This window comes from Bemisia tabaci, chromosome 2 (assembly GCF_918797505.1).
Source record: "Bemisia tabaci chromosome 2, PGI_BMITA_v3".
Classification (NCBI taxonomy): Eukaryota; Metazoa; Arthropoda; class Insecta; order Hemiptera; family Aleyrodidae; genus Bemisia; species Bemisia tabaci.
This window is the reverse complement of record NC_092794.1, coordinates 28,108,264-28,133,617: the sequence shown is the minus strand read 5'-3', so window position 1 is coordinate 28,133,617 and position 25,354 is coordinate 28,108,264. Positions and strand designations below refer to the sequence as shown.

Below are 25,354 nucleotides of genomic sequence, written 5' to 3'. Positions count from 1 at the left end.
TTATTCATTTTTTATCATCTTTTTTGTGCCATAAATATAAATAGGCGATTATCTCATTTGATCGAGCGAAGGAGCTGTAAATCACCATGAAGAAAGCTCAGAGTGGTAACCAGTACCAAAGTCTTGGTAGCAAAATCTTGGAATAAAAGCTCTCAGATTCTTAGGCTCAATAGTCACGATTTTAAAATAATTTAGTCCACCGTATTTAAAAATTAAGGCTCAAAAATCAATGAATTTGACTGTATTAGGTACTTGGTATATTTTTGCAGTCTGTTCTCCTCTCAAATTCTAAATTCTCTGAAATTTTGGCGAAACATGTAGTGTTTTCTGGCTTTTTAATTTTGCTCTCATGATGGGTCTCTATATGGGTGAGGAGTCAACATAGTGGAGTTTTATCAGAAACTCCATTGAATTGTTTCAAATTTAAATCTTAGCTTTAAGGAGTACATATTTACTTTAATTTCCATCGCTATTGATGACTTTAATGGGCCATTTTTTTTTTTTTTTTCAGCCATGACCCATATGGATAAACTTAGACTTTTTGGTAAACAAATGCGAGTGATGCCGTCCAAACATCAAATTGTTCAAATGCCAAAGGAAGGTCAACCTGACGCTGGTCTCACTAAAGATTATACGAACTCACCTCTTCATCGGTTCAAGAAACCAGGCTCAAAGAATTATCAAAATATTTATCCGCCATCTGCCACTCTTCATTTATCAAACATTCCGTAAGTCGCCATATTTCTTTACAATGAGCCATCATTTTAGTACTCACCATTTTTAGTGTGGGTAGGCATTTTCTAATGATCACCGACACTGTAGATTCCTTTCGTTACTTCAATGGTCATCATGTTAGAATTCCTTTCTACAATTAAAGGACTCTCTGTTCACAGATGTAGAGAACTTATCCGACTTGCTTTCACTTGACTTTAGTGTCTTGTCATCTCTCCTTATTGCAAAAGTTATTAAATGAGTTTTTTTCTTATATGTACTTGTCCGTGGGAAATGGAATCTTCATTCTCAAAACCCAGAACTAAGTAATTGATACCAGAGCACAAGGAGTGTTCCACAAACGTTTTGATCAAAAAAAAGAAATGCAAAAAAATGTCAAACTAAAATGTAGTCATGGTGGTGTGATGTTTGCAGTTTACAAACTGTTGTCTTGAGGGAAAACAATTTAAAACTAATCAGACCTGATCAGCATGTGAAACTTCTGATATTTTGTTCCTATATATTTTATGCCCTCTTACGGCACCAAGTTGGACAAAACTGTTCAAAACTTTAATTCTTAAATGCCTTACAGGGTTTTCGGCTGGAAATACAATGGAGGTTGATCTGAAAACAACCAGCCATCTCTCCCCCCCCCCCCCCATTTAAGTTTCTTGATTTTTGGTACATCAGTAAATTATACAAAGTGGCATCTTTTCCCACAATTTCAGCCCCCCCCCCCCATACAAAATCTGGCAAGGGCCCCCTCCCTCGCCGGTTTTTTCAACTTTGACCCCCCCCCCCCCCCTGGTTAAAGTTGAAAAAACCGGTCTGAGACCTTGTCCAATAATTTTCTAACAAATCAAGGTATTGACTTGTGGTTCGCATAGGTGACTTCTAAATCGATGAAGTTTTTGAACAAGTGTATGTGTTGCATACTTTTTTTTTACTAATAGGTAGGGAAATCCAACCTGACAGGTTTGAAACTACATTTTTCCTATGTTAATGGAAATATTGAAAATACTCTTTAATATACAGGGTGTACCAAAAGTCCGTCCCACTCCTGCTAACTTTTGAACAAATCGAGCTAGGGAAATGAAACTTTGGGAATGTTCCTATCTCAAAGGGGGCCATCTTTTTTTTTGGGGGGGGGGGTCAAAATAATGGTTCCTCCTCAGGAGAGGGGCAGGGTGTAACGAGGCAAATCCCCCTTCTCTGCGAAGCAGGTCCAGGTCATCAGAGGCACATACGTCCTCTGGTATAAGATATGCCAACGTTATTTGAATCGGTTTCTGTTAAACGGGCGTAAGTCCACAAATCCAAATTTTTCAGGAGAGGCAAAAAACTGATTTTCTCGTTATGCAGGACACCGCTAAATTTCAAAAAAGGGTTCAAAGGTTGTATAAACACCCGTTTAAAAGTTCTGAAATGTTTTTTTGGCTCAGAAAAATTTTAGTACCCTTTTAGGCTAATTTTAAGTTTTGGACTTACGCCCTTATACCAGAAAACGAAGGATGACTGAGACAGTTTCAAGCCAAAAAACTAATATTAAAGTAAGTTTGAAAAATGTAGCACATGGTTTTTTTCTTTTATATAGCATAGGGAGTTATTATATGTTTTTAAATTTATGTAAAGGCCTAAATTTTCTAGAATTACTCCTATTTTTCCAAAATTAATGAAGGTGACATGGGATATTTTCATTTAAAAAAGTGTTGAAACCAAGTTTTCAAATTTCAATCATGTATTTTTGTGATCAATGCACAATAAGAAGTTATATCACCTAACAGCTAGGTCAAGATGCAAATTCAATACAAATGTTCTTCATTTATTATGAAAAAAGTTACAGAAACTTTAGAAATGCGCGAGTTTGAGAAGTGAGTACATACTTAAGTGGAAAAGTTTGATCATGTATTTCCGCCATCTTTTCAGAAAATGTGTATGTACCCTAAAGGAGGCTGAAAATGCAAAAAAAACGATTTTGAAATTTTTGGACTTACGCCCGTATAACAGAAACCGATTCATTTTAGGTGCCGGAATGAGCTCGCCGGGATCCTGGATTCGGGCGCCAATTTTAAAATGAGTTTGAAAGAGGGGAAGAATGATCAAAATTTTATGTCTCAAATTTAATGTTCTTGGTTTATTTAAAAAAATTTCCAAAAGAATGTCATTCCGTTAACTAAATTTGTGAGGATCCTACTCAAACTACACTCAAAATTATGATAATAATAATTTAGCCGAAATGCCACTCACTAACGTGCACCTCAAGGCTTATACGTTAGGAAATATTTTACAATCGACGATAAAATCCTAGAAATGAAATCAAAATAAAGGGGACGCCGAGATGCTTCTCTCTCACTAACGTGCACCTCAAGGCTTGAGATTCCAGGATACAGGAGTACAGGTGAGAGGAGAGGAGGAGTGAAGCTGGGCGAGATGCTACTCACTAACGTGCACTTTAGCACAGGAGAAGAGAAAAGAGGAAAGTGAAATGGACAGAACGCTCGACGAGATGCCACTCACTAACGTGCACCTAAAGCCGAGAAAGATATAGAAAAGATGATAAGAGGAGAGAGGCGGATGGACCCTTCGGAAGGAGAGGGGTGATGATCAATGTTTGGCTGTAGAGGGCCATCAGAATTGATTTGACATATTGGGAGCGATCTCAACATTCGTATGCAAAATTTTTCGGTACAGAAAAATTAATTAAAATATAAAATTTACAGCAATGGATGTAGGAAAATTTCGCTACAGAAGTTTATAGTGGTTTATAATTTTTAACAATTTTCCGTTTTGGGAAACTGCTACGGAAAACCCCTGATTTCGCAGTCCAGGGCTTCTTTGAGAGGGAAATAGGAGAGATCAGTATTCATTTCTTCTCATTATATCAAACAGCGGATGTACCGTCACGGGCCGTCGCGGCGCGGGTGTCGCCAAGCCGTGTCACATTTGTTGCTATGTTGGTCTACAAAAGGAAGGGGAAAAACTTAAAACGTAGAATGAATTCTCGTTACATAGGGGGACCCCCAAACTTTTCTTTTCAAATGGCAACCCTATTTTGTGATACCTAATTCAGAAGAGACATAAAAAAACTAAGAATTTTGGCGCAACGAGATCAATTATCTTAATTTTTGACCATGCTGATGATAGTCAAAGGTCAAATTTGACTTATTCTCAAAAAATCATAACTCCGGTTCAAATTACCGGAAAGAAAAAAACAAAACGGAAAAAGGAAGAGTAACGTTTTGGGCCTTTTCCGGCCCCACCTGGATTTTGCTGAATGTCTCATATCTTCAAAGTACCCAGGCCTAGGTAGACTTTTTTACCGAACGGAGCCCATGCAAAGGTGCAACAACGCCTCAAACCCAGAATCTTTGCATCGAAAAATAGTTATTTTCGTCAACTTTTTCGACTGTTATTACTCTCTCAGCAGATGATTCCTATATATTTTTTTGCGCTGCGTACTTTCCGTTTCTGGCCTTTTAAAAGACCTCCGATAAATTTTAAGGGGCCTTATGGCCCAATTGTTGCATTTTTTGGCCCTTTTTTAGGGGTTTTTTTTCAATTTTACACACGCCCAAAAATCAATTTCAAAACTAAGTACCGTGCACGTTTTGAAAATTAGGCATCAAAATTGATGAAAAAATGTTCCTGCTTAACTTTTTTCTACGTTGCCAAATTTTAGATAAAAAATCGTCCAAAGAAGCCAAAATGGCAAAATTCGATAATATTGACCACGCTTAAGGTTCAAGATAGTGGGGTACAACTTTTATATTGACGTACGTAACAGCTTCTTACCTATATATTACAACATATCAAAAAAATTTATTGTTGTACCTGGATTCCCCCGATGTGAAATTGACCGGTGTCATTTTAGCGGCCGTTGTTTTACTGGAAGGGAGCTTTTTGAATGTTTTTCGACCTTAGTCACCCTCTATGGGGGATTGTCCTGTATGTATTTATCTTACGTACTTTTTATATCTGGCCATAAAAATGGCTTCCTGTGTATTTTAAAAGGCCTCACTGCCGCGTCCATTGTTGCCATTTCACCACTTGTTTCACATTTTTTAGGGGTTATTTCAAGTTTAGCGTGTGTGAAACTTAAATTTAATCTAAAAAACAGTGTACATTTGCGGAAAAAGAACGTTAAAAAAATACATATAAGTGGATTTGTAACTTTTCCCTACGTTGCAAATTTTAGAAAAATCGTCCTGAAGCGCCAAAAATGCCAATGATGGGATTAATCATCAGTTGAAGGTTCAAGAAGTGAATTATTTTAAGTTTTTCTTTCACTTCAAATAGTATCGAAAATGCGATAAATTGCAATGCGTCTCACGGAACATGGAATGGTCTCAGATGAAACGTAACAAAACGGACCCTCAAGACGACCCTTATCTTTCACTCAAGTTCATCTCTTTATTCCTGCAACCGGGAGATGATCCTGGTTCTCAAGATGCTTGCTACAGGCAAAGTATAACCAATCAACAGAAACTGCGGTGGGGGAAGTGTTCACGATCAACAATAAGTCATATTCACTTTCTAGATCCTGCAGACGTGCCAATTGATTAATCCCAATTTTTTGGCATTTTGGCGCTTCCAGGAATTTTCTAAATTTGGCCCAATGTAGGGAAAAGGTCATTTCAATTTTCCGCTGAAATAAGCCCAATTTCCTCTTTAAAATTTGCCTCCACATTATCTCAGTAAGGTCAAAATCAGTTCAACATTATGCTGGCAAGTCCCCAAATTTCGGGAAAATTTAAAAAAAACGAAATTTAAGGTGATTAAATTTGACCGTTTAAATTTCGTTTTCTTTTTTTAAATTTTCCCGAAATTCGGGGACTTGCCTACGTAATGTTGAACTGATTTTGACCTTACTGAGATAATATGGAGGCAAATCTAGGGGAAATTGGCTTATTTCGCGGGAAAATTAAATGACCTTTAAATTGACGTATTTGGGGGTCCGAACCCCCCCTTCAAATTAGTTCGAAGTGATTTCTGCAATTTTTACTTAAAAGCGGACACTGTCTGGTAAATTTTTCAGTTTTGTTTTTTTCTTTCCGGTAATTTGAACCGGAGTTATGATTTTTTGAAAATAGGTCAAATTTGACCTTTGACCTATCATAACTCGGTCAAAAATTAAGATATTGATCTGCGGTTTGCGCCAAAATTCTTAGTTTTTTATGCTCTTTCGAATGAGGTATCACAAGATAGTCGTTGCCATTTGAAAAAAAAAAAGTTGGGGGTCCCCCGCCCCCCTCCTGAGGGGGGACCAAAATTTTGACACCCCCCCCCCCAAAGATGGCCCCCTTTGAGATAGGAACATTTCCAAAGTTTCATTTCCCTAGCTCAATTCGTTCAAAAGTTAGCAGGGGTGGGACGGACTTTTGGTACACCCTGTATTACGTACTCAATTTTGCAGCCAAAATCTTGAAGAAAGAGGATCTACACTTACAAATGACTGCCTAATTTATCAGAAGATGACTTTATACGAATAATCTAAGTAGAATATTTAGATTAAATGGATAATTTCGAAAAAATCAGCTATGCACTTTTTTGATTTTCCTCTTAAAATCATCCACCGGAGCTGGACCACCCAAATTGTGAATAAAGATTTTTTCTGTCTCTCAGAACCAGTAATAGTATTTTTATGTCATTGTAGGATAACTGTTAAATTGATTGATACTTTTTTCAGAGCAAGCGTATCTGAAGAAGAAATGAAACAAGCGTTCGAGGAAACTGGTTTTACAGTTAAGGGCTTCAAATTCTTTCCGTAAGTATCAGATCCCCCCAGATTAAGTCATCTTGCATAATGAATTAGTAGACAGGGTAAAAATTCAAGCTCTGTATAATACAGCTTTTCTCATAGGTATCTTACGATTACCGTATTGAAAATTCCCCAGTTCAAGGTATTTGTGAGAAAATAGTGCTTTCTGTTTTCATCAACGGAAATCGCCTTCCTACCTGCTAAAAATCATAGTTTACTTACTGAGGCAAATAACTAAACCTATATTTGTATGTTTTGCTGCTGCAATTGAAAATTTTCCTTATGTGCTGAATTTTTTTGGACAAGTTAACAAGGTTTATGTACTAGAAGAGAGGTAGCATTCAGTCATAATTCACATCGATATACTGACCAATATACAAGAATTTTTTCTGTGGTCAGTCTGACCTTCTTTGATTTTTTTCCCCTTCCTCCTCTTCAAATAGAAAATATTACTGAATTGAACTGACTGATTCAAGTGTGAATTAGAAACGCCTGTTTCACATATATAATATGGTGTTGGAAATTTCTAATATATTCAATTGTAGGTATGCTATACCAGCCGTGCTGGGCGCGCTTTGCGCACCCGGGATGGCTGTCCAGGGGGCAAAGCCCTCTTCTCGCGCTTCGCGAGCCACATTTATAGAAAGTTCTAGAAACAAATTGCCACCCGTCGCCTTGAGACACACTCTCCCAAAAGTTTAAAAAAAAATCTACAAAGCTTCGGAAAGGACAGGGCGAGAGCCTCAGTTAATTTAGTAACGCATCTCTTGAAGTAAATTTGAGAGAGTTCGGAAATATTCCAGAAAACTATCGTCCGAGAAAATTCTGGAATGTTCTGGAGAGGCATAATGAGGGTTCTCTTTTACTTACACTTTCTTAATGAAGAAAATTCAAGAAAGTTCTAGAAAGTTCCAGAAATAGTTACTATTCATCGCCTTGTGACAGTGCGATACACTCCTTAAGTCCTGGAAAATTCTTTAAAGTTTTTGGAGGACGGAGAAGGAGCCTCCTAACCCGCCACATTTTTCTTAGTAACAATCTGATTGAAGTCGAGGAAGTTGCAGAAACTACCCACTTGCCCCCTTGCACCACTTTTCCAAAAGTCCTAGAAAATTCTGGATGGTGCCGGAAAGGATGTAGGGAGGGCGTCACTCTCATTGCCAATCACTTGAAGAAAATTGGAGAGAATTCCAGGAAATTGCAGAAAAACCATCGGAAGTCCCCCTATGAAAGTCTGAGAAATTTCTAGGAAGTTCCAGACTAATGAGGGTCTTTTTAACTAAAGTATCACCGGGAAAAAAGTCGAGAGAGTTCTAGAGTTCCAAGAACAGTTACTATTCATCGCCACGTGATACCCTCCATTAATCTAGGAACATTCCAGAAATTTTTGGGGAGGACGTAAGGTGAGCCTCTTTACTCACCACCAGCCGTTGTGCTTGCTAAAGAGTGGGGTTGAAAGGAACGACAAGTTGTGGTTGCGTAGTGTTCCAGCAGTCAATGAGCGTGGCGCGATACAGGGTGCCCATGGTCAGTGGGTTAGGTTAGGGCGGGGCTCTGCCAAGCCGGCGGGGAAGCGGGCGTCGTGGCTCCGGGTGGGGGAGGCTGCCGTTGCGAGTGGTCAGTGAGGCGCAGGAGGAGAATGTTTGAACTTGAATCTCGTGCTCGCGATCAGCTCTAATATAATGATGTATATTCCACTTGAAATTTAATAGGAAAACATGTCTGATATCAATAGTGGTTATAGTCATCCTGGTCAATTTTCAATGGCATAATTGGTTCAAAAATTATTTCTGCGCCTAATTTTTTTTTCAACATTTCAAAACTGGTAGCCTCGGTAATTATATTGTATGGTCAGTATGAACCTTAATTTAGAATAGGTACATTACAATTTTTAAAAGATCTTTAGTTTAGTAACATTCAGTTGAGAACCCATGTGCTTTATTATTCAATCGGTTTTATAACGCCTGTGTATAATGTGTAAATGCCTGTTCTTATGCTTTGTTATGCAGGAAAGACAGGAGAATGGCTCTTATTCAGTTGGGCTCTGTTGATGAGGCTGTCTCTGCATTAGTGGTAAGTTCATTTCTCTAACTGTGCCCTCCTCATGAATTAAGTCGTTATGGAAAAGTATATGTGGGCCATTCAGGTAGAAGCATTCCCACAAGACTCAAGAAACCCATTAGCACCTATTGGCTTATCAAAGAAAATAGAACTTTCATCGTTCCCTTACCACACCATCAAGCTGGTCTTAATATATGCGAATGTTTAGCCAAATTGGAATGAAGGTAGAAAAGGAAAAAGAAAGCTGAATGTATTAGAGCAAATTGAATCACTCAAAAACTTAGTAACCGGCTCCAAAAGTGCGGAAAATGCCCAATCTCACCATCTCAGGATTGTGGCAAACAGATGGCAAATTTTTTGTTGTGAGACAATGTTCATAAATTGCAATTATAAAACACAAATTATGAAAATTTATAGAAAACATTTGGCTTTATACTTTAAAATAGTAGAGCAAATTTCACCTTTTACCGTAAAATGGGTATTTTGCCTTCAAATTGGACTTTTGGCTGTGAGGTAAAAACGTCGAATTGCAGCGAATAATAAGTACTTTTTAACTCTTTGCTGGCTTGTTAACTCACAGCTTGTTCCTTATGTGGCACTTGTCATAGCCCCTTTCTCTCCACTCGATGATGTAATCTATAAGCTGATCAAAAAGAAGTGATTGAGGCCAACATCCTTGCCCTTGCCAGTCTGGTGTGGCGTCAGTGATGCGGTCCCCAATTTTTATCTCTTATTGTCTTGCTCTACGTTGTAATTAATATTTCACCCGGTAGAAGCTAATACATAAACGAAAATTGCTGTAGTGATCTGAATATCTGACAACTGTCAATCTACTTAAATGGAAAAGGACAAACAAATTTAACGTATCAAACTGCGTTGCAAACGTTGCAACGTTGCAACGTTTCAGTGGTGGAAAAAATATCTTATCTTGCCAGCCCAATCACAGCAAATAGGAGGTGAATCGTGGGCACAAAGCGAAAGTAATCATTTTGTTTTTATCATTTTTTTCTTTACTTGACACTGAAAATGAGGGGTAAATTTGTTGATAATTGTGGCAATAAATTGGGACTATTCAATTTTGTATGAGTCAAAAATGCCGAGTTTGCAATTGTTGTGAACATTTTGTACTTTTGTGTACTTTGATGAAGTATCTGCACTGATAAAGTCTCTTTGAAGATCTTGGATGTCAAAAATTGTGACATAATGTTGCATAACAGAATGTTCTCACGTAACAAAAGTTTTGGGAAGTTGTGTTTCCTATACTGAAATTTTTCTAAGTAAGCTCCCAAATTTTTTAATGATGTATTTTCATTCGTTTTTGCTTTTATCATTTCATCAGAAAATGCACAACTTCCAGTTAAGCGAGCAAAGTCACCTGAGAGTTTCTTTCTCCAAATCAAACATTCAACCAGATGGATCACCTTTCAACAATATCAATTAATTGGAGCAGTAAGGCATTCTTTGGTGAATTTCAGAATTATATAAGCTCACTTCATCAACTGCCAGTTTGTAAGCTACAAGTGCAAGATAATTTTTATCACGAGGTAATGTCTCTCATTTTCTCCTCAAAACATTATCATTATATTTATTTCTTTATCCCCATCATTTTTTTTACCCTAATTTTGATATTAACTATGATCACCTTTTTTAATTCATATTTTGCTTTTTTAAAGAAGGTTCTTTGTAATGTTGTAAACTGTGTGAACAAACATAGAGGGGTTTTGTTTTAAGCAAGTTTAGAGTCAATTATAATTTAATTTTTTTTTTTATTTATAATTTTTAAAATTCTGAAACCAAAGAAGCTCTCGTTAATTTCTCTTTTACTTCTACTCCCTCCCATTTTTTATTGTTCCTGTCCTTTTTATCTTGTGTTTGAGCAATAATCTCAGATTTATTTATTGAAAAGGGAGATACGTTTGCCTTCATGGCTCAATTGCAGATTTGTGAGGCTTTTGCCAATTGTGAAGTATTTCTATGTCACTTCATTCTTGCATTGTTTGGTAAACTCAATGTAGATAAAGTAATCCTTACTTTTTAACTCATCAAAGTTAAAAAGCAATGTGCGGAAAAAATGTGCAATGTGTGCAAATTAAAAAAGAGGTTGATTTCGTATAATGATTAGTGGTCATGAGTTAAGTACCTGTGTCATAATTAGTAATTTTATCACAGAACAAAGTCTACTGGCTTGAATTTTCTTTTTTTTTGCTTATAATAGGTTTTGTGGTCAAATTACTTGATGACTTTTCCTAGAAAGTTTTGATCAGCGCTTTTGCAGGAGAAATTTCCATCTACTGGCACACATAACTGTGTAAAAAATTTCTCAACCTCCAATTTTTGATGCTACCTCTGTTGCCAATATTTTTTAAATTGATTTTATAAGATACTTTTCCACAAAGAAAATACGATCTTAAGAAGTCATTGCTCTATCAACCAAAGCAATACTGAGAAAAACTTGGCTATTTTTCCAGTCACAAAACTCATCTTATCCAAACATCGATGGTTTCGCCCCCAAAAAGCGCTGGTCAAAACTTGTCAGGGCTTATGATACACTTTTGATCACAATGTGAGTTTAAATATTTTTTTGAACTTTAAGGAACTCTGCTAAGTAAATACAAGCGCATTTTATTTACATTCCCCAAATATGTACAGTATAAGTGTAATTGCTAATAATTTATTCTCAAAATACAAGAACTCTCTGTGGAAAGGAGCTTGTGATTGGGATTTTTTAAATTGGAATTATATTTTTAATTCAAGCACTCTGTTAAATTTTTTTAAATGTGCGTTTTTACGGTTTTTACTCAAAGATCGTACTCTCCATGTTATCATTAATGAAGTGTTAGAAACGGTGGAAACCTCTCGAGACAATTGTAGGGATTAGACCTTCATTTTTAGCGTTGTGGGTTTTTCTTTTCTTTTCTTTTTTTTTGTATGTTTAAATGCTCAATTTATGATCAGTATTTTTCAATTAAGGTCTTTATTTTTCTGTCAAAATGATCTGTGCCAAAAATATGAAATTTTTTGTTTGTTTTTCTTTTGTTTGTTTTTTTTTTTTTGTATAAAGTTCCTTTTGAATTTTAATCAAACTAAGTAAGCAACATTTAGAATTAGGTACGGACAAAAGAAATAAATAGGCTAATTTTGAATAATAGAACTAAGATTAAACACTGAATACAATGCCGCCTACCATCCGTGTTAACAAAACCAAATGCATTACTTGCTGCTACGTTTTTTCCTTTTTTTTTTAAGTTTAGTCTGTATTAGTGTAATATTGGGATGCTTAGCTATTAGGTTTGTTCGTTTATTAATCTGTGCCACTTAAACAGACAGAAATTCTTATCCAGAATCAGAACATTTAAGTACTTAATTATTTATGTGTTGGTTGCATTTTAGACAATTGTTATTGTTCAGTATATCTAGGAACAAATCTTTGAGGAATGGTTTTTACATTTAAAATCCATTTCTGTGTTTTATAAATTTTTTTCAAGGTTCAGTCTTAACTGAAAATGTTCATTCTTTGACAACTGCTAAGTTCTGTTCAACACTTTTTTTGTTCTTGGTTTTTTTTATTATTACTTATTTATTTATTTTCGAAATCCTCTAAGGGTTTCTCCAGGATGCAAGATCAGACATGACTTTTTTTTGCAGAAGGAAATGTGTGTGGATTAAAGCCATAAGCTATCTATGGCCTTTCATTTAGTCTTGAGGGATCCTTTTAAGTTCCTGATGTCTAATTTTCTGATAAAGATGTAATTTTCAAGATCTTGAAAACTTTTGAGGTTTCTCCTTTTTTTTTTTAATTTCCTCACCATCTAAAATCCAGATCATTTTCCTCTTTTTTCTTTAAAGTGAAGTGGAATGTATGGATAGTTTGCTTTAGGATGATAGTAAAATTTTAGGAAATCATAATTCAATCTTTATGTTTGAGACTTGTTTTATAGTGTAGGTCTTGCATTTTTCAGGTGTCTTTTCTTTATTTTTTTCTTCCAATTCACACATTTATTTTTAACTTTATGAGTGAGAATTAGAAACAAGTGCAAAAAAACTTGGAAAGAAATTTTTCCAGTCATGGACATCTGTTTCATTAGGTATTGAACTTACGAGTATTTTGTTTGTAAATAAAACTTAAGCGGTTTTTCAATACTTCTTTTCTTAATTGCCTCCTCTTACTGAGCTGAATCTTTCCGTACAATTTTTGTTGCTCAGGAACAAAAATCCGAGCAAAAATTTTGGATTTTTTCTTGATTTTTGTTTTTAATATTTTAAAGCAGTAAAACTTCAATCATTGGTGCATAAATAACTTCCGTGATATGAATAGTCAGACATTTTTCTTTTGTCTCACCGAACAATGATGTGTTGATATTATTAAAAATTGTGTATACATATCGGTAATTTATTTATTTATATTTTATTTCAATTTATTTTTCTTATTAAGTTTAATTAATAAATGTTGAAAATTATATTAAACTGTTAAATTGTAGAATATTATTTTATGTATAAAATAGGTATGTTTACCTTCATCCATTTATTTTTACTGATTTTCTTTTTCTAGCTTTCTTCAATCTACTTCATTTTTTTTCTTTGTTTTCTTTATTTTGTCAAATTCAAAAATCCATGTTGTACTCATTGTTTGTAACCCTTAATCGAAAATCATAGATTGATTGTGTAAATGTTATTTTTGTCATCATTAGTTGCAAACAGGGGTGTAAAGGCTATAACATCACGGGAAAAAAAATTGCTGATTTAACAATTCAATTGCTAAAAACAGTGAGTGCTACGTTTCAACGCAGATTTTACAACAAAAAAATGCTACTTTAACCACCCCTGTGGTCAAATTAGTTTACAATGTGGTTAAAGTAGCATTTTTTGTTGTAAAATCTGCGTTGAAACATTGCACTCACTGTTTTTAGCAATTGAATTGTTGTACCAGCAATTTCTTTTTCCCGTGATTTTTGCCTCATCCATACAGTTAGATTATCAGTACTCTCTTCAACTCTGGAATGGCTTTTTGCTTTCAAAGGAGAAGCAAAATTCAATTAAATATTAAGTATGCGCTATGTGCTATGTGGGAATAAAGACCTTAGTGACATATGCTCAATATTTAAGAGAAGGATATATGTTCGAAAAAGAATAAAGTGTTAAAATTAGTTAGTTATCACCCACAACTTCTCTTTAGAAGCCGTAAGATGGCTGATGAAAATTGTTCCACCTCTGTTCTACTGGGTAATTTAAAATTGGGGTTTTTTCCAAATCCTCTTGTAAAGCTTTTTTTTTTTGGAACTCTGTAGACTCAACAACCGTAACTACCTATTGGTTTCAACTTATTTTGCATTTCCTGTCATAAGGCTCCTTTGCGTTGTTCCATACAAATGATGAAGCGATAAACACTAATAAGTTTATCTTAAATATTTTCATTAATTTACTCACCATGGAGAATATTACCCGCCATTTTTGTGTGAAATTTATATCAAATGGACCGCATTAGGGAAGCAGAAAGGAACCATGCCACATCAGCTATTGCCTTTGGCGGGGCATTTTAATTTTTTACAAAAGATCCTCTGTGTAGATATCTTTTAAAATTTTAAAGAATTTGCTTCGTGCTACACAGAAAATTCACTGAAATTTACAAAAAAATCCGCACAACCGTTTTCATGTAAAAAATTTAATTGCCCAATTAAAATTGGCAATAGCTGATGTGGTTTAGTTCCATTCTGCGAAACGCAGTCCAAATAGTATCGGAAAGGGGAAGCTTAATCACATGGAATTTTTTACAATTATGATTGGGTCTCCTTTGAAAAAGTAATGTTTGGCGTGAATCTGTATACCATAGACCAAAATACATGTTTCTCTAGTTTCATAATCAATGAACGCAATTGAGATTGAAATTAAATTTGGTTAAGCGGCAGTTAATGTGAGACATTAATCAACGTAAGAATAGACCCAACGAAAACGCAGAGCAACCGATCAGTATTATTTTATTTTTATAGATTCCTAGATTTCATAGATATATGTATTTTATACTCATTGATACGTTGTTCTGAATCTATTCCAAAGACTCTATAATTGTTTCACCAACAGTAAATTATTAACATTCCATCTCATATCAGTAAAAGCCATTTTTTCATTCTGTGAGCCAAAAATGAACCTTGGTCTTATACTCTTTGTGTAAAGCATCTCAATGAAATGAGTTTTAATTTGATTTTTGGAACATTATGATTAATCAACTTTAATAATTCTTCTAATTTTAAGTCTTTCTCACTCCCCTGTAATCAAAAAGTTGAGAGTTGTTGTATTGACCTATAAATGTAAACCCTGTTGTGCCAAATATGCTTGCACAGATTTATTCCACTGTACTAAATCAATAAAACATATCAAAGCAGTATGAATTGTAAGTTCTCGCCTAAATATTAAGTAAATTTTTATGACTTGTCATTTCTCATGGATCAAAGTTACGAACTTCTTTTATTGAAAGAGGCGTTCTTCAAAATTTTACAAATTATTTAAAAGAGTCTCGCCAAAGCTAAGTCCTAGATTTTGCATGTTTCACCCCCCGCATAATGTTATTATAGCATATCAACTGTTTTATTGTAAATAGATAGGAAATATTTTCCAAATAAGAAGTTGTAGGAAAAGTAAATAGATTTGATCCATTTAGTATAGTTCTTAAAACATTACAGTGGCATTTAAGCTATAGGCAGTAGCTCTTATCTGTCAATGTACACATGGTTGTAGCTGACAAAAAAATTTTAAACATCGAGGAAGGTTTGCTTTTAATTCCTTTTGTTGATTTATTGTTGTGTTTTAGTTTGAATTCTACCTAGCTGTTGGAAACACGTAGACATTTTGTCTCTCAGTACGCTATAAGATTGCCTTAAATTCATTGTAATCTTGTCATCATTCATCACTGGAATCTCTTGTTTTCATGTTACAGTGGTTGTTAAGCTCTAACCTATCTGTGTACTTCTAATTAAATTGCAAAGGAGAGAAGAAATCATTGATCATGCTTAGTCTAATGAGGCATTCAGAGATACAGTCAAACTTTTTCATAGAGAAACAAAAGTTGTAAGGCCCTGAACAATTGGGTTTTGTATAGGTATTACTTGAAGAATTCGGAGGGCTTGATCCTCTTGACTTCCTTTCGCCTTGGCTATGCCTTTGAAGTATATTTTCTCAGCAATGATGTTTCTTTTGTTAATAAACAAAAACGATTAAATTATATTCTATTTTAACATATTTTTCTTTCCTGGCATTTTTAGAGGCTTCATGTTTTCATCACCTCTATATTTCATTTTTGTGGTGGTTATGATGCATTTTACACAGGAGCATTCTGTAGAGCAAACATTCTTGGTAATACTAAGATTATGTAAGCAAGCAGCCTTCTTGTGGCATATCGGTTGTCACCGCTTTTACGATCTTTTCGACAGCCCTTTTGTAGCATCAATTGTCATCAAAGCTTTTTCACTATTTTTTTTTTCTTTTTGTACCTCACTTTTCAAAAAAATATATTTCTGTAGATGCTCTGTTTTCTAACGTTGATATGATTGCTTGAGGATAAACTTTTTCTACCTTTGGTTCTGAAACAATCAAAAGAAAATTTTAACAGTGGTCCATTAAAGATACTTAAAACTAAATATTAAGGGTAAACATTTTATTCTATTTTGAAGTTTTTCCATCAATAGATGCATCGTTATTATTGATGGGTTTTATTATTTCTTCACATGTGACTCATGTTATTATCTAAGTATCTAATACTTAACTGCTAGCGTTGTCAATTATGAGGTAATATTTTATGTTGTATAAACTTTCTATTGTACGGTGAATGTAAACTATTTTTAAATAATAATAACAAATTGTTCATCAAATACGACGCATAAGATAAGACGTCAAATAGTAAACAGGCAACTTTGCTTAAGATATGCAGTGTATGCCTAGATATGCAAAGCTAAAGTAAGTGCCGCCCTTTCCAACATATTTTAACACAGTCTAGACCTTGCATAAACCATTTTTTAGGATCAGTATTGAAGCGCAAGGCAACTTTTCCCATGTCATAGCAGCCTTTCATCTACATGATGCAACATCTTGAAGGTTAATCGCTAAAAGTATGTATCATAGTTTGTTGTAACACAAACCTCTGGCCTCATTCTCTTTTTATCCAACAGTTTTTACTTCATACCTGAAATTTTGCATGATTTTCCCAATATGGTTATTAAACACTCTACTTAGCTTCATGCATAAATATCTGTCAGCCTCTTTTCAAGGAACTGAAGTCAGAGTGAAAACTTTGAAACACCGCCATCAAAATGTATGTTTTTCTTGTTTCATCATTGGAATTTCCTTTAACAAAGTAATGTACATCACATTGCTCTTGTTAAAATTTCGGAAAGTTTTTGCCTCTCAGATGCTGATGAGGATTGTATCAATAATTTCTAGAATTGCTTGTCACATGATACTTGGCAAAACAATAATTTACTCACAATACAATACTATACTGTATTTACGGTCACGATATCTCTCGGGCTTGTAACGATAGAAAGTAATTGTGTAAGGTGTTTTTTCTCCCTTTTAAAAAAGTTCATTACAGTCCTTCAATACACTGATATGGTTTATGTAACTCATTTTTTCTTAAAGAGTCAATTGTACATATTCATTTACATGATTAAACTTATTTCTTTACTTTGTTCTCTGTAGAGTTGTAAAAATAGAACTATAGGTACACATCATTTAGTTGGTAATTTACTGAATTCATATCTTTTAATGGAAGTTATTTTTTTCAGAAAGATTGGTGTTTAGCCTTTTGTGAGACAATTTTCGTGACTATGATGTGTTGTAATCTTCAACAGAACAGGAAAATATTAAAAATTATAAATGCTGATTTAAGTTACAATTCTGATTTATTTGCGATTATGCAAATACTGATCTTTCTGAAATACACTTGTAGGTCTAGTTTTTTACTTCAATGTGCCCATTAGAATTGTCTATCCTCTGTTGTTTCTTTCATAAAATTTGTAATCGATTGTTAGAGCTTGCGTCAGATACGTTGTCAGTTATTTACTCTCCATATCTAAGCTACTGCACGGCCATCACCCAATTGCGATCGAGGAATGACTGAGAGCAACAACAACGCCGCGCTGCCGTAGTGAGCACATACCTTCCTCTAAAGGGATATTACCAAATTTGTCTACTGCAGTGGTATCCAGAGGTAAATTACTATCAACTCATCTGACACGAGCTCTAGTAAATGGAAATTTATTCTGAGTATATGCTTTGCCATACTGTTACAAAATTTTACCACAAATATTGAACTGTTTTTGTTTCCAACAGACGTAGTTTATCTTGAGTGTGTGGAAAGAGAAAGGCAATTTGCCTCTCTTCTTATAGTCCGGATCTTAAATTATTTTCACTATCACTCATTTCAAAGGAAGGTGGATCAAAAGGAAAAATACGAGGAATATTTTTATGGACACATTAGCTCTGTCAGAATATCTTGTAGATAATTTGTCCTTTTTCAATGAACAAATGGTTCCTTTTTGTCTGTGCCTTTTTTCAACAAATTTCCGAAATTAGTTTTTCTCATGTCCACCTTTTGAGAAATTTACTCTAAATGCTTAGAACCAGAATCGGTAATAATACTCAATGAAGGAAGGAAACCAATGTCTAATCAAAGGAAATAAGGAAAAAAGTTCTCTAGGTCCAAAAATCAATCTCCGAGTCAGGTATAAACATTATAATTCAAAACTTCTTTAATTAACTGGTTGAACCAGGAGGAATTCCAAAGCTCAAACATATCAGTGGCTTAAGCCATGTCCACACAAGTGCGATTTGCGGAACATTTAGGCAAATTAGTTCTGTCAACTAGGATTTTGCGGAATGAATTATAGCTGAGTTATTTATCAACATTTATTTCCTATAAATAATTCAAGAAAGACCCATACTTGGGTCGACGCAATTTTCAGCAGACAATCAGCCAACCGCGCTCATGCGGACTAGGCCTTAAAGGAAAAGGATCGTACCTAACTAAAATTTTTGGTCGAATCCATTGGTTCACGTTCTCCACATGCATCAAAGATATCACTCGTGATTCAAAATTTCAAAAGTTTCTCATCCTAACCATACTCATTCATTTGGCCTCTAGGCAGTTGTCTTGCAATATCTGGAAACAGGAAAAACTAGGTACCTATGATTCATCTGCTCCAAGCTACTGATATGGCTGTCCAGTTTGAGCACACTTTCACTCATATACTTCTTACATAATTACTTTACACTTTTTGGGAGGATATGCATTCCTACATGGCACATGAAAATTGTCAATTATAAGTACATGTTTAAATACGGTCTATTTTTTGTTAACTGTACCTAATGTCACTCACACTCTCCTGCTCTTTCTTACGGTGGTTTTTATCATATCTCAAAAACATCTGAAGAATCTTATACTTACTCATGGAAAAATCAGTCGAATTCTTTGACGTAGAAACAACTCACATCAAATGCTTCTACATCCTCACATAAATAAATTATCTTGCAACAAAGCCATTCAAGTTTTTATTGGAGGGAAGATACATTAAGACGATGCAACTGCAAAACATGTATCTTGGTTTGCATCACTGTGGACCTCTTGTCATAATTTACTCTTTGAATTGTAAGATACCTAACGTCATTTCTCGAAAACTTTTCCAACTTTTCCTCAATGCATGTAAAATATTGTAAAAATCCAAACAATAGGTATAGTTCATTCGTTCTCTTTTAATAAAATAAAACGTGAGCGGAGATATTGAAACACTGCGAACACTAAAATATGTGTTTTCAAAGTTTCGCCGTTGGTGAATAAAGTAATTTCATAGAGTACAATAGAGCTGCTATACTTTAGAACGTGGCTGAAGTCAAACCTTGAATGGTGCATTCCTAGCCTCCTGTTTGCTGAAAATTTGAACCATGTGGCATAATTGATCACGGCAGCTTATAGAAGAATCGAGGATTGCGAGTGCTTTCTAGGATTTATTAATTTAATTTTATAATTAGTCTCGCTAATTTTGGTATACTATGTTGACTTGCATTATAACAAACTAAAAATTATACGGGTCTCCCAGTTCTTAGGTGATAAATGCCTACCGGAACGTCTTTAGAAAACGAGGAACTGGGAACTCACACATAGGTACGGCATCGCTAGTTGCAGTACACTATAATCTCAGGCGAACAGGACAAAACGGCTGTAGAAAGTAACCTCATCGGTGCCTCAGTACATAGTGACTTTGTTCTACTCATTGACTTATTAACATCGCCATTTTCGCTTATAGTCCTTGAAAAAAAAAATAAATAAATAAATAAATAATCAGATTCAAACATGAAGGCCTTATTCAAGAGATACCGTTGTCCTTTTAAGTCAAATTCTGTTCAATAATGAATGAGTGAAATAAAAGCTTCGCTCCATTGAAGGATCCATTAAAAAATATACACTATTGGGGGTTGATTTTATTCTACAGGCAGCATTTGATGTTTCTATTATTTTGTAGAAAGCTATTTTCAGGTTAAGAAACTACTCTCATTTCATTACAAATACAGAAGCTTAAATAATTTAATTTAGCTCTTAAAATTTTCCCCAATTTTTGCACTTATGTTGCCAATGCACTACATAAATGACTCGCTGTTAATTTTTCTTCTGACAAACAACCGCAAGAAGGAGCAGGAGAGGTCCGATGTTCATTCTTGTTACAAGTTTTATATAGGTCAAAGCCATAGCACAAGTAGTGTAATGTAGGCTTTTTCAAAGAAAAAGCACTCACTAATTTTAATTTAATTTATTGAAACTCACAGTATTATTTTAGATTAGATTAAGTATAGTCAAACTGTAAATAAGTAGTAATCTATATTAAATCAAGTTCAAGACATTTGAACATCATTGAATCGAAGACAATCAACAATCTTTCTTGAGAATAATTGTGACATTATTGCGCAATCATTTTCTTTTTCACTCTCTTTTCTCCTCTTGCAATCAATTCTCTAATTTCACAACCAAAGATATTGAATATTTTTTTACTGATGTTCTTGTGGCTTCTTGGGGCCGTTTATTTTCTTATATCTATTGATCTATATATCCTATTTCTGCCTGAACTAACTAAGACAATCAAAAAAATAATATGAGTGATTCTTTGACAATCAGTTCAGAATCAAATATTAACATATCTGCAACTACACTGACAATCTTTTATAGCTCAATATGATAGGAACTGAAGTCATCTTTAAAGCAGTTCCCAGTAATTCATATGTTTCAAAATGTATAGGTATCGTTGATAAACACATACTTATCTTAACCTCTTGTGTCAAGGTTAAAATTATTTCTCCAGAAAGTGAAGCCTTTTTGGTTCATTGGAAGCAATTATCTATTAAAATCATAGAAAATAATTATCCGTTTTGTTACTTTGTTTGTATGTATTTCTCGTATATTTGTACTTTTGTCGATTCTATACATGAACGAATCGAATTCGATGATGATCGAATTTTCCTGAAACATCTTAACTTTTTGCTCTGAATTGTTATCATTACTGAATTCAAGGTGCCTTCGTGGATTTCAACCTTTAATGTTTCCGTCTCATCTGTAGCAGTTGCTTAAAACTCCTCTGCTGATTAGAGGCACAGATGCAAATGATTCAGTGAGGATAAGGACAGGGTATTAATGAAACTATTCCATCAGAGGTTGTCTCCTCCAGATTCCATACACAAAGCAATCCATGCAAGGGAAATTCTTTAGAATTACTTGTCAGGAAGATATAATATTTACAATCAACATTAGTCAAGTGACATATCATTTAGAACATCATTTGTATTCCACGTGGACGCCAATTTCCTTCGGTAACATATCATTCCGTAAGTTTTTTTATATTCTGAGCCTCCACTCTTGTAGTAAATTTTCAATTTAAAGTTTTTAAAAACAAATTGCTAATCCGAAGAATCAGCACATCTGGAATTCATGTACCTGGGGAATGTGTCGGAAATTGACCCTTTTTGTATTGATGCTTAGTGAATTTACCCTGTCTATTGTCCACTGGCTCATTTTACTCACTTGATCAAATATCTACTTAGCCAGATCGTAAAATTAAAAAGTCTTTTAAGAAAAGAAATCTAACTTTTCAAAAAATATTAATGAAGATATATTTTCTAAGTGAAATGAATTTTAACTTCTGAAGCTCCATAATTGTTCAAAATTGTAATACTAATGCTGTTATTTGTCTACTCATTTATTTATTTATTTTTTACTGTGATGATGTCCATGTACCAATGATCAAAGCCATAGATTTTCATTTAATTACATTTTATGAGCCAAAAAAAAAATAATAAAAGTAAATGAATGGCGAGGGGAGACTACATACTGAAATTATTATAAAATTATCTATAAGTTTCTCTCTGAGTGTAGGGAAATAAAAACTCATACTTGCAAGGAATAACAGAAAATTTAGAGTTTTTTCTTTCTAATATTTTATTGTCATAGAGACTTTAAAGAAGGTAGTGAAAGTTACTGCAAAGGTCCTCCTAAAAACAATGTCAGGAAAATAAACACTACTGGTTTCTTTTTCAATTCTATTCTTTATTTTTTATTTTCATTTTAATGATTTGTTTCTGGTTCTCATAGCGTTGTCGAGACTTAATAATGAATATGCCCATGCGAAGACTAAAACCACCCTTTTATGAATGGTTGATTTTTAAATGCTGCTCTCAGCAGGAACACAAATACAGGGACACCATTTTTAATGTCAATATTTGCTTTCAGAAGTCTGACTTTTTAACTCTTATGTAACCTCGCTCTGTCTCATAATCCTCAATGGAATGTGATAAGCGGTGTTCCCTCTCTTTCGATAGTGGCTGTTCATCCATACAATGGAGTTTGGCTGACCAAATTTGCATTTAAAAAAAAACTAACTCACAATCACTCAAAATTTAAGTTTCTCAGACTCCCTATCAACAGATTTAAGAAAGAAATTCACATTTATTCAAGCACCATCAGTATTTGTCAGTATTTCTGATTTTACTTGTTACGAGGGACGAGGGTCATCCCAAAAGTCTTGCACCTTTTGCTTCCATTTCAAAATTATTAAAGATAGGGAAAATTCAATGAAATGTACATATGAGGCATACTCTCAGCTTTAATTTAAGACCCAAGTTTTTTAAAATCGAACCATTGAGGCGCTCAGGAATTCTATTCTTTCTTGCCGCTGCCGGTGCGTCTCCTGCCACCTTAAAGCACGCTGTAAACGCTATGAGCGCTACTGCGTGGTAAAGAAATGACATAACCTTCGTAAGTTTTGGCATAGGAAAAATTTTACTGGCAAAAAGCTAACAAATACCTTGAGATTAATTTTCTACTTAATCATCGTTGACTGTCAAGCCCTTTTCAAGTCACGTCGTTTACAGATCCCCGCATCGTGAAACTCCCTTGACTTCTGTTCTTTCTTCAGAAAAGGATTGGCTCAACCTCCGTACACTTCCGATGCCCATCACATTTTCCCCGTAAGAAAGTGCTTGTAGCCTGCGATGAATGTCACACGGTTTCACACTTTCCAAAGTCCAAAATCAAATTAACGACCGAACTTCATAATCCAGGGGCTTTGAAAAAGCCCTAACTTTACAATGCACTCTGCACTCTTGCAAACAGCACATATGCACACAATATTGTTAAAGGAGAACTGATTGCGTTCGTCATCACAGGCATCACGGACAGCATGGTGAACAGGTGGATGAACAACCTGGTGAGAAATGTTTATAAAGATTTCAATTTAATCAAAAAAATCCATTGATCCAGGTCGATTACCTGGGCGGTCGTTTACACACCTTGTTTGTCATATCTATCACGCGCTTGTAGATGGCGGGTGAAGCCCGGCGACAGGGTGGGAAAATTGACTCCTGAGCGCCTGAAGAGTTCGATTTTTAAAAAAAAAAAAAAAAAAAAAAAAAAAAAAAAAAAAAAAAACTTGGGCTTCAATTAAAGACAATAATATGACTCATATGTATATTTAATCAGATTTGTGCTACCTTCAATACTTTTGAAATGAGAGCAAAACTCGCAAGACTTTTGGGATGACCTTCTTATCTTTCTGTATTGTTCTTGTGATGCATATGACCTGTAGAGTACAGATGATTTTTCTTCTTCTTTTCATTTTTGGAGTCTGGGGTATGAGAGGACCGGAAAGTAAATGATTCGTGTTGAATATTTTGACTACTAGAAAATATAAAGGTTTCATTGAATTTTTTTCTTTCTTTTTTTCGGAGGAAACGCGATTTCAAATATAACCATTAACTTTCACTGAATTTTTGTACGAATTTTAAAACTGTCCTTAAATTTTGATAACGCTGCATGCAGTTTGGAAGACGTCACATGAACAAAGAGGAGTCGTTAGAGCAGAGTTGAGGAGGCACTTGGATTTAAATGTTTATTTAAACTTTATTTGCGCTACGCTCGCATCTCAAGAACTCTAATTTGGAGCATTGCGTGGACATACCTATTGAATCTTACAGCTTATCAGTGCAAAACGGAATATACATTTTGAAAAGAATAGTATCTCTCATCTCACAGTGTAGGTTTTTCCAAATGAAGTATGAAGTCATAAAAATCATTGTTTGTCTCACCTACTTTATGATCTGCCACTTAATTCTGTTTCTATTCTTTCATATCTAATTGTCTAAATTTACCAATTATGTCAAAAATAGTTTTCCTTGTTAGAAGTATCCATGTACTATTGATTAATTATAGTGTTAAACTTATTTTTGTAAAAGGTAAATGTAAATGTAAGTAATTGTAAAAAATCAGTTTAGTATCATGTCCTGTGTATGTATATTAGACTTAAAAAATAACTATCTTAGTTTATTGTTAATTATTTCGTATCGTTCATTTTTTATCTTTCATTTAATTTATTGTTCTTTTTTCATAGCATATTATTTAAATGTGTTGACCTAATGTTATAGCAAAGACATGTTAATTTCAAGTTTTTTGGAAGAATAAATTCATATTGATAATTGCTGAAGTTTGTGGTTACCATTCATTTTAAATTTAGCCTCATCCTTTTTTAAGCGTTGCACTTAAACAACGCTAAATAAGTTAACACTTTTTTACAATGAGACAGAAGACCCCCCTAGCAAAGAATCTTTCTTCAATACTGATACGGCTCGTCAGTTAAAGCTTGTCAGAGAGAGGCTTTTAGGAATTACTGGCTTTTTACCAACAGCTGTAATATTGACCTCATCAATACTGAATGGGTCCTGATCTATTCAAAAATTAATGCAGCATTGATACGATATTGCCGATTCCTTAACCTTATTGTACTGCTGATCTAAAACTAGTTAGTATCGTCCGCCTCCCCGCAAACCGTCCGCCTGTGCTGTGGCTCAATGGATAGGTAACACATGAAAAGTCCTGACTTCTTTTCAAATGTAGGTCTTACAAATGAGAGGCTTGGAGGACAAGGCACATAAGTATAGTTTTGGAAAAAATTGCGATGTTAATGATTTCAAGTAGAACGAGAATTAATGTATGTTCTGTGAAAAATTCGCTCTCAAATTCCAATTTTTAGCATCAAAAAGTCAGTTTGAACTTTCGTTCCACCATAAGGATCCATGTAATTTCTAAACTTCTATCTTGTATATTTCTCGAGATAGCAAAAACTTCACTTGTGTGCCTTGTCCCCCAAGCCTCTCAAATGGTCTTCCATTCGTCAATCAAGGCATGTCCGTTAAAAAGTCGATGCAAAATAAGTTCAAGCATTTTTAGAGCAAGACAGATGATTCACCAATCACCATGTGAAATCAGTATTTTTGATTTTTATGAGCCCTTGAATTTTAGGACCC

General features: G+C 34.5%; 1 protein-coding gene across 1 annotated transcript in view; it reads left to right on the top strand.

The window, feature by feature from the left end:
* The window catches only part of LOC109032423 (polypyrimidine tract-binding protein 1), a 49,574-nt gene extending 25,044 nt beyond the window's left edge, over positions 1–24,530 (top strand). Inside the window, exons 8-11 of the mRNA XM_072297073.1 lie at positions 512–728; positions 6,398–6,475; positions 8,479–8,542; positions 9,870–24,530. Coding sequence (XP_072153174.1) covers positions 512–728; positions 6,398–6,475; positions 8,479–8,542; positions 9,870–9,971 — 461 coding nt within the window. The 3' untranslated portion in view covers positions 9,972–24,530. The remainder of the gene's footprint in view (positions 1–511; positions 729–6,397; positions 6,476–8,478; positions 8,543–9,869) is intronic.
* Positions 24,531–25,354: the final 824 nt, after the last annotated feature.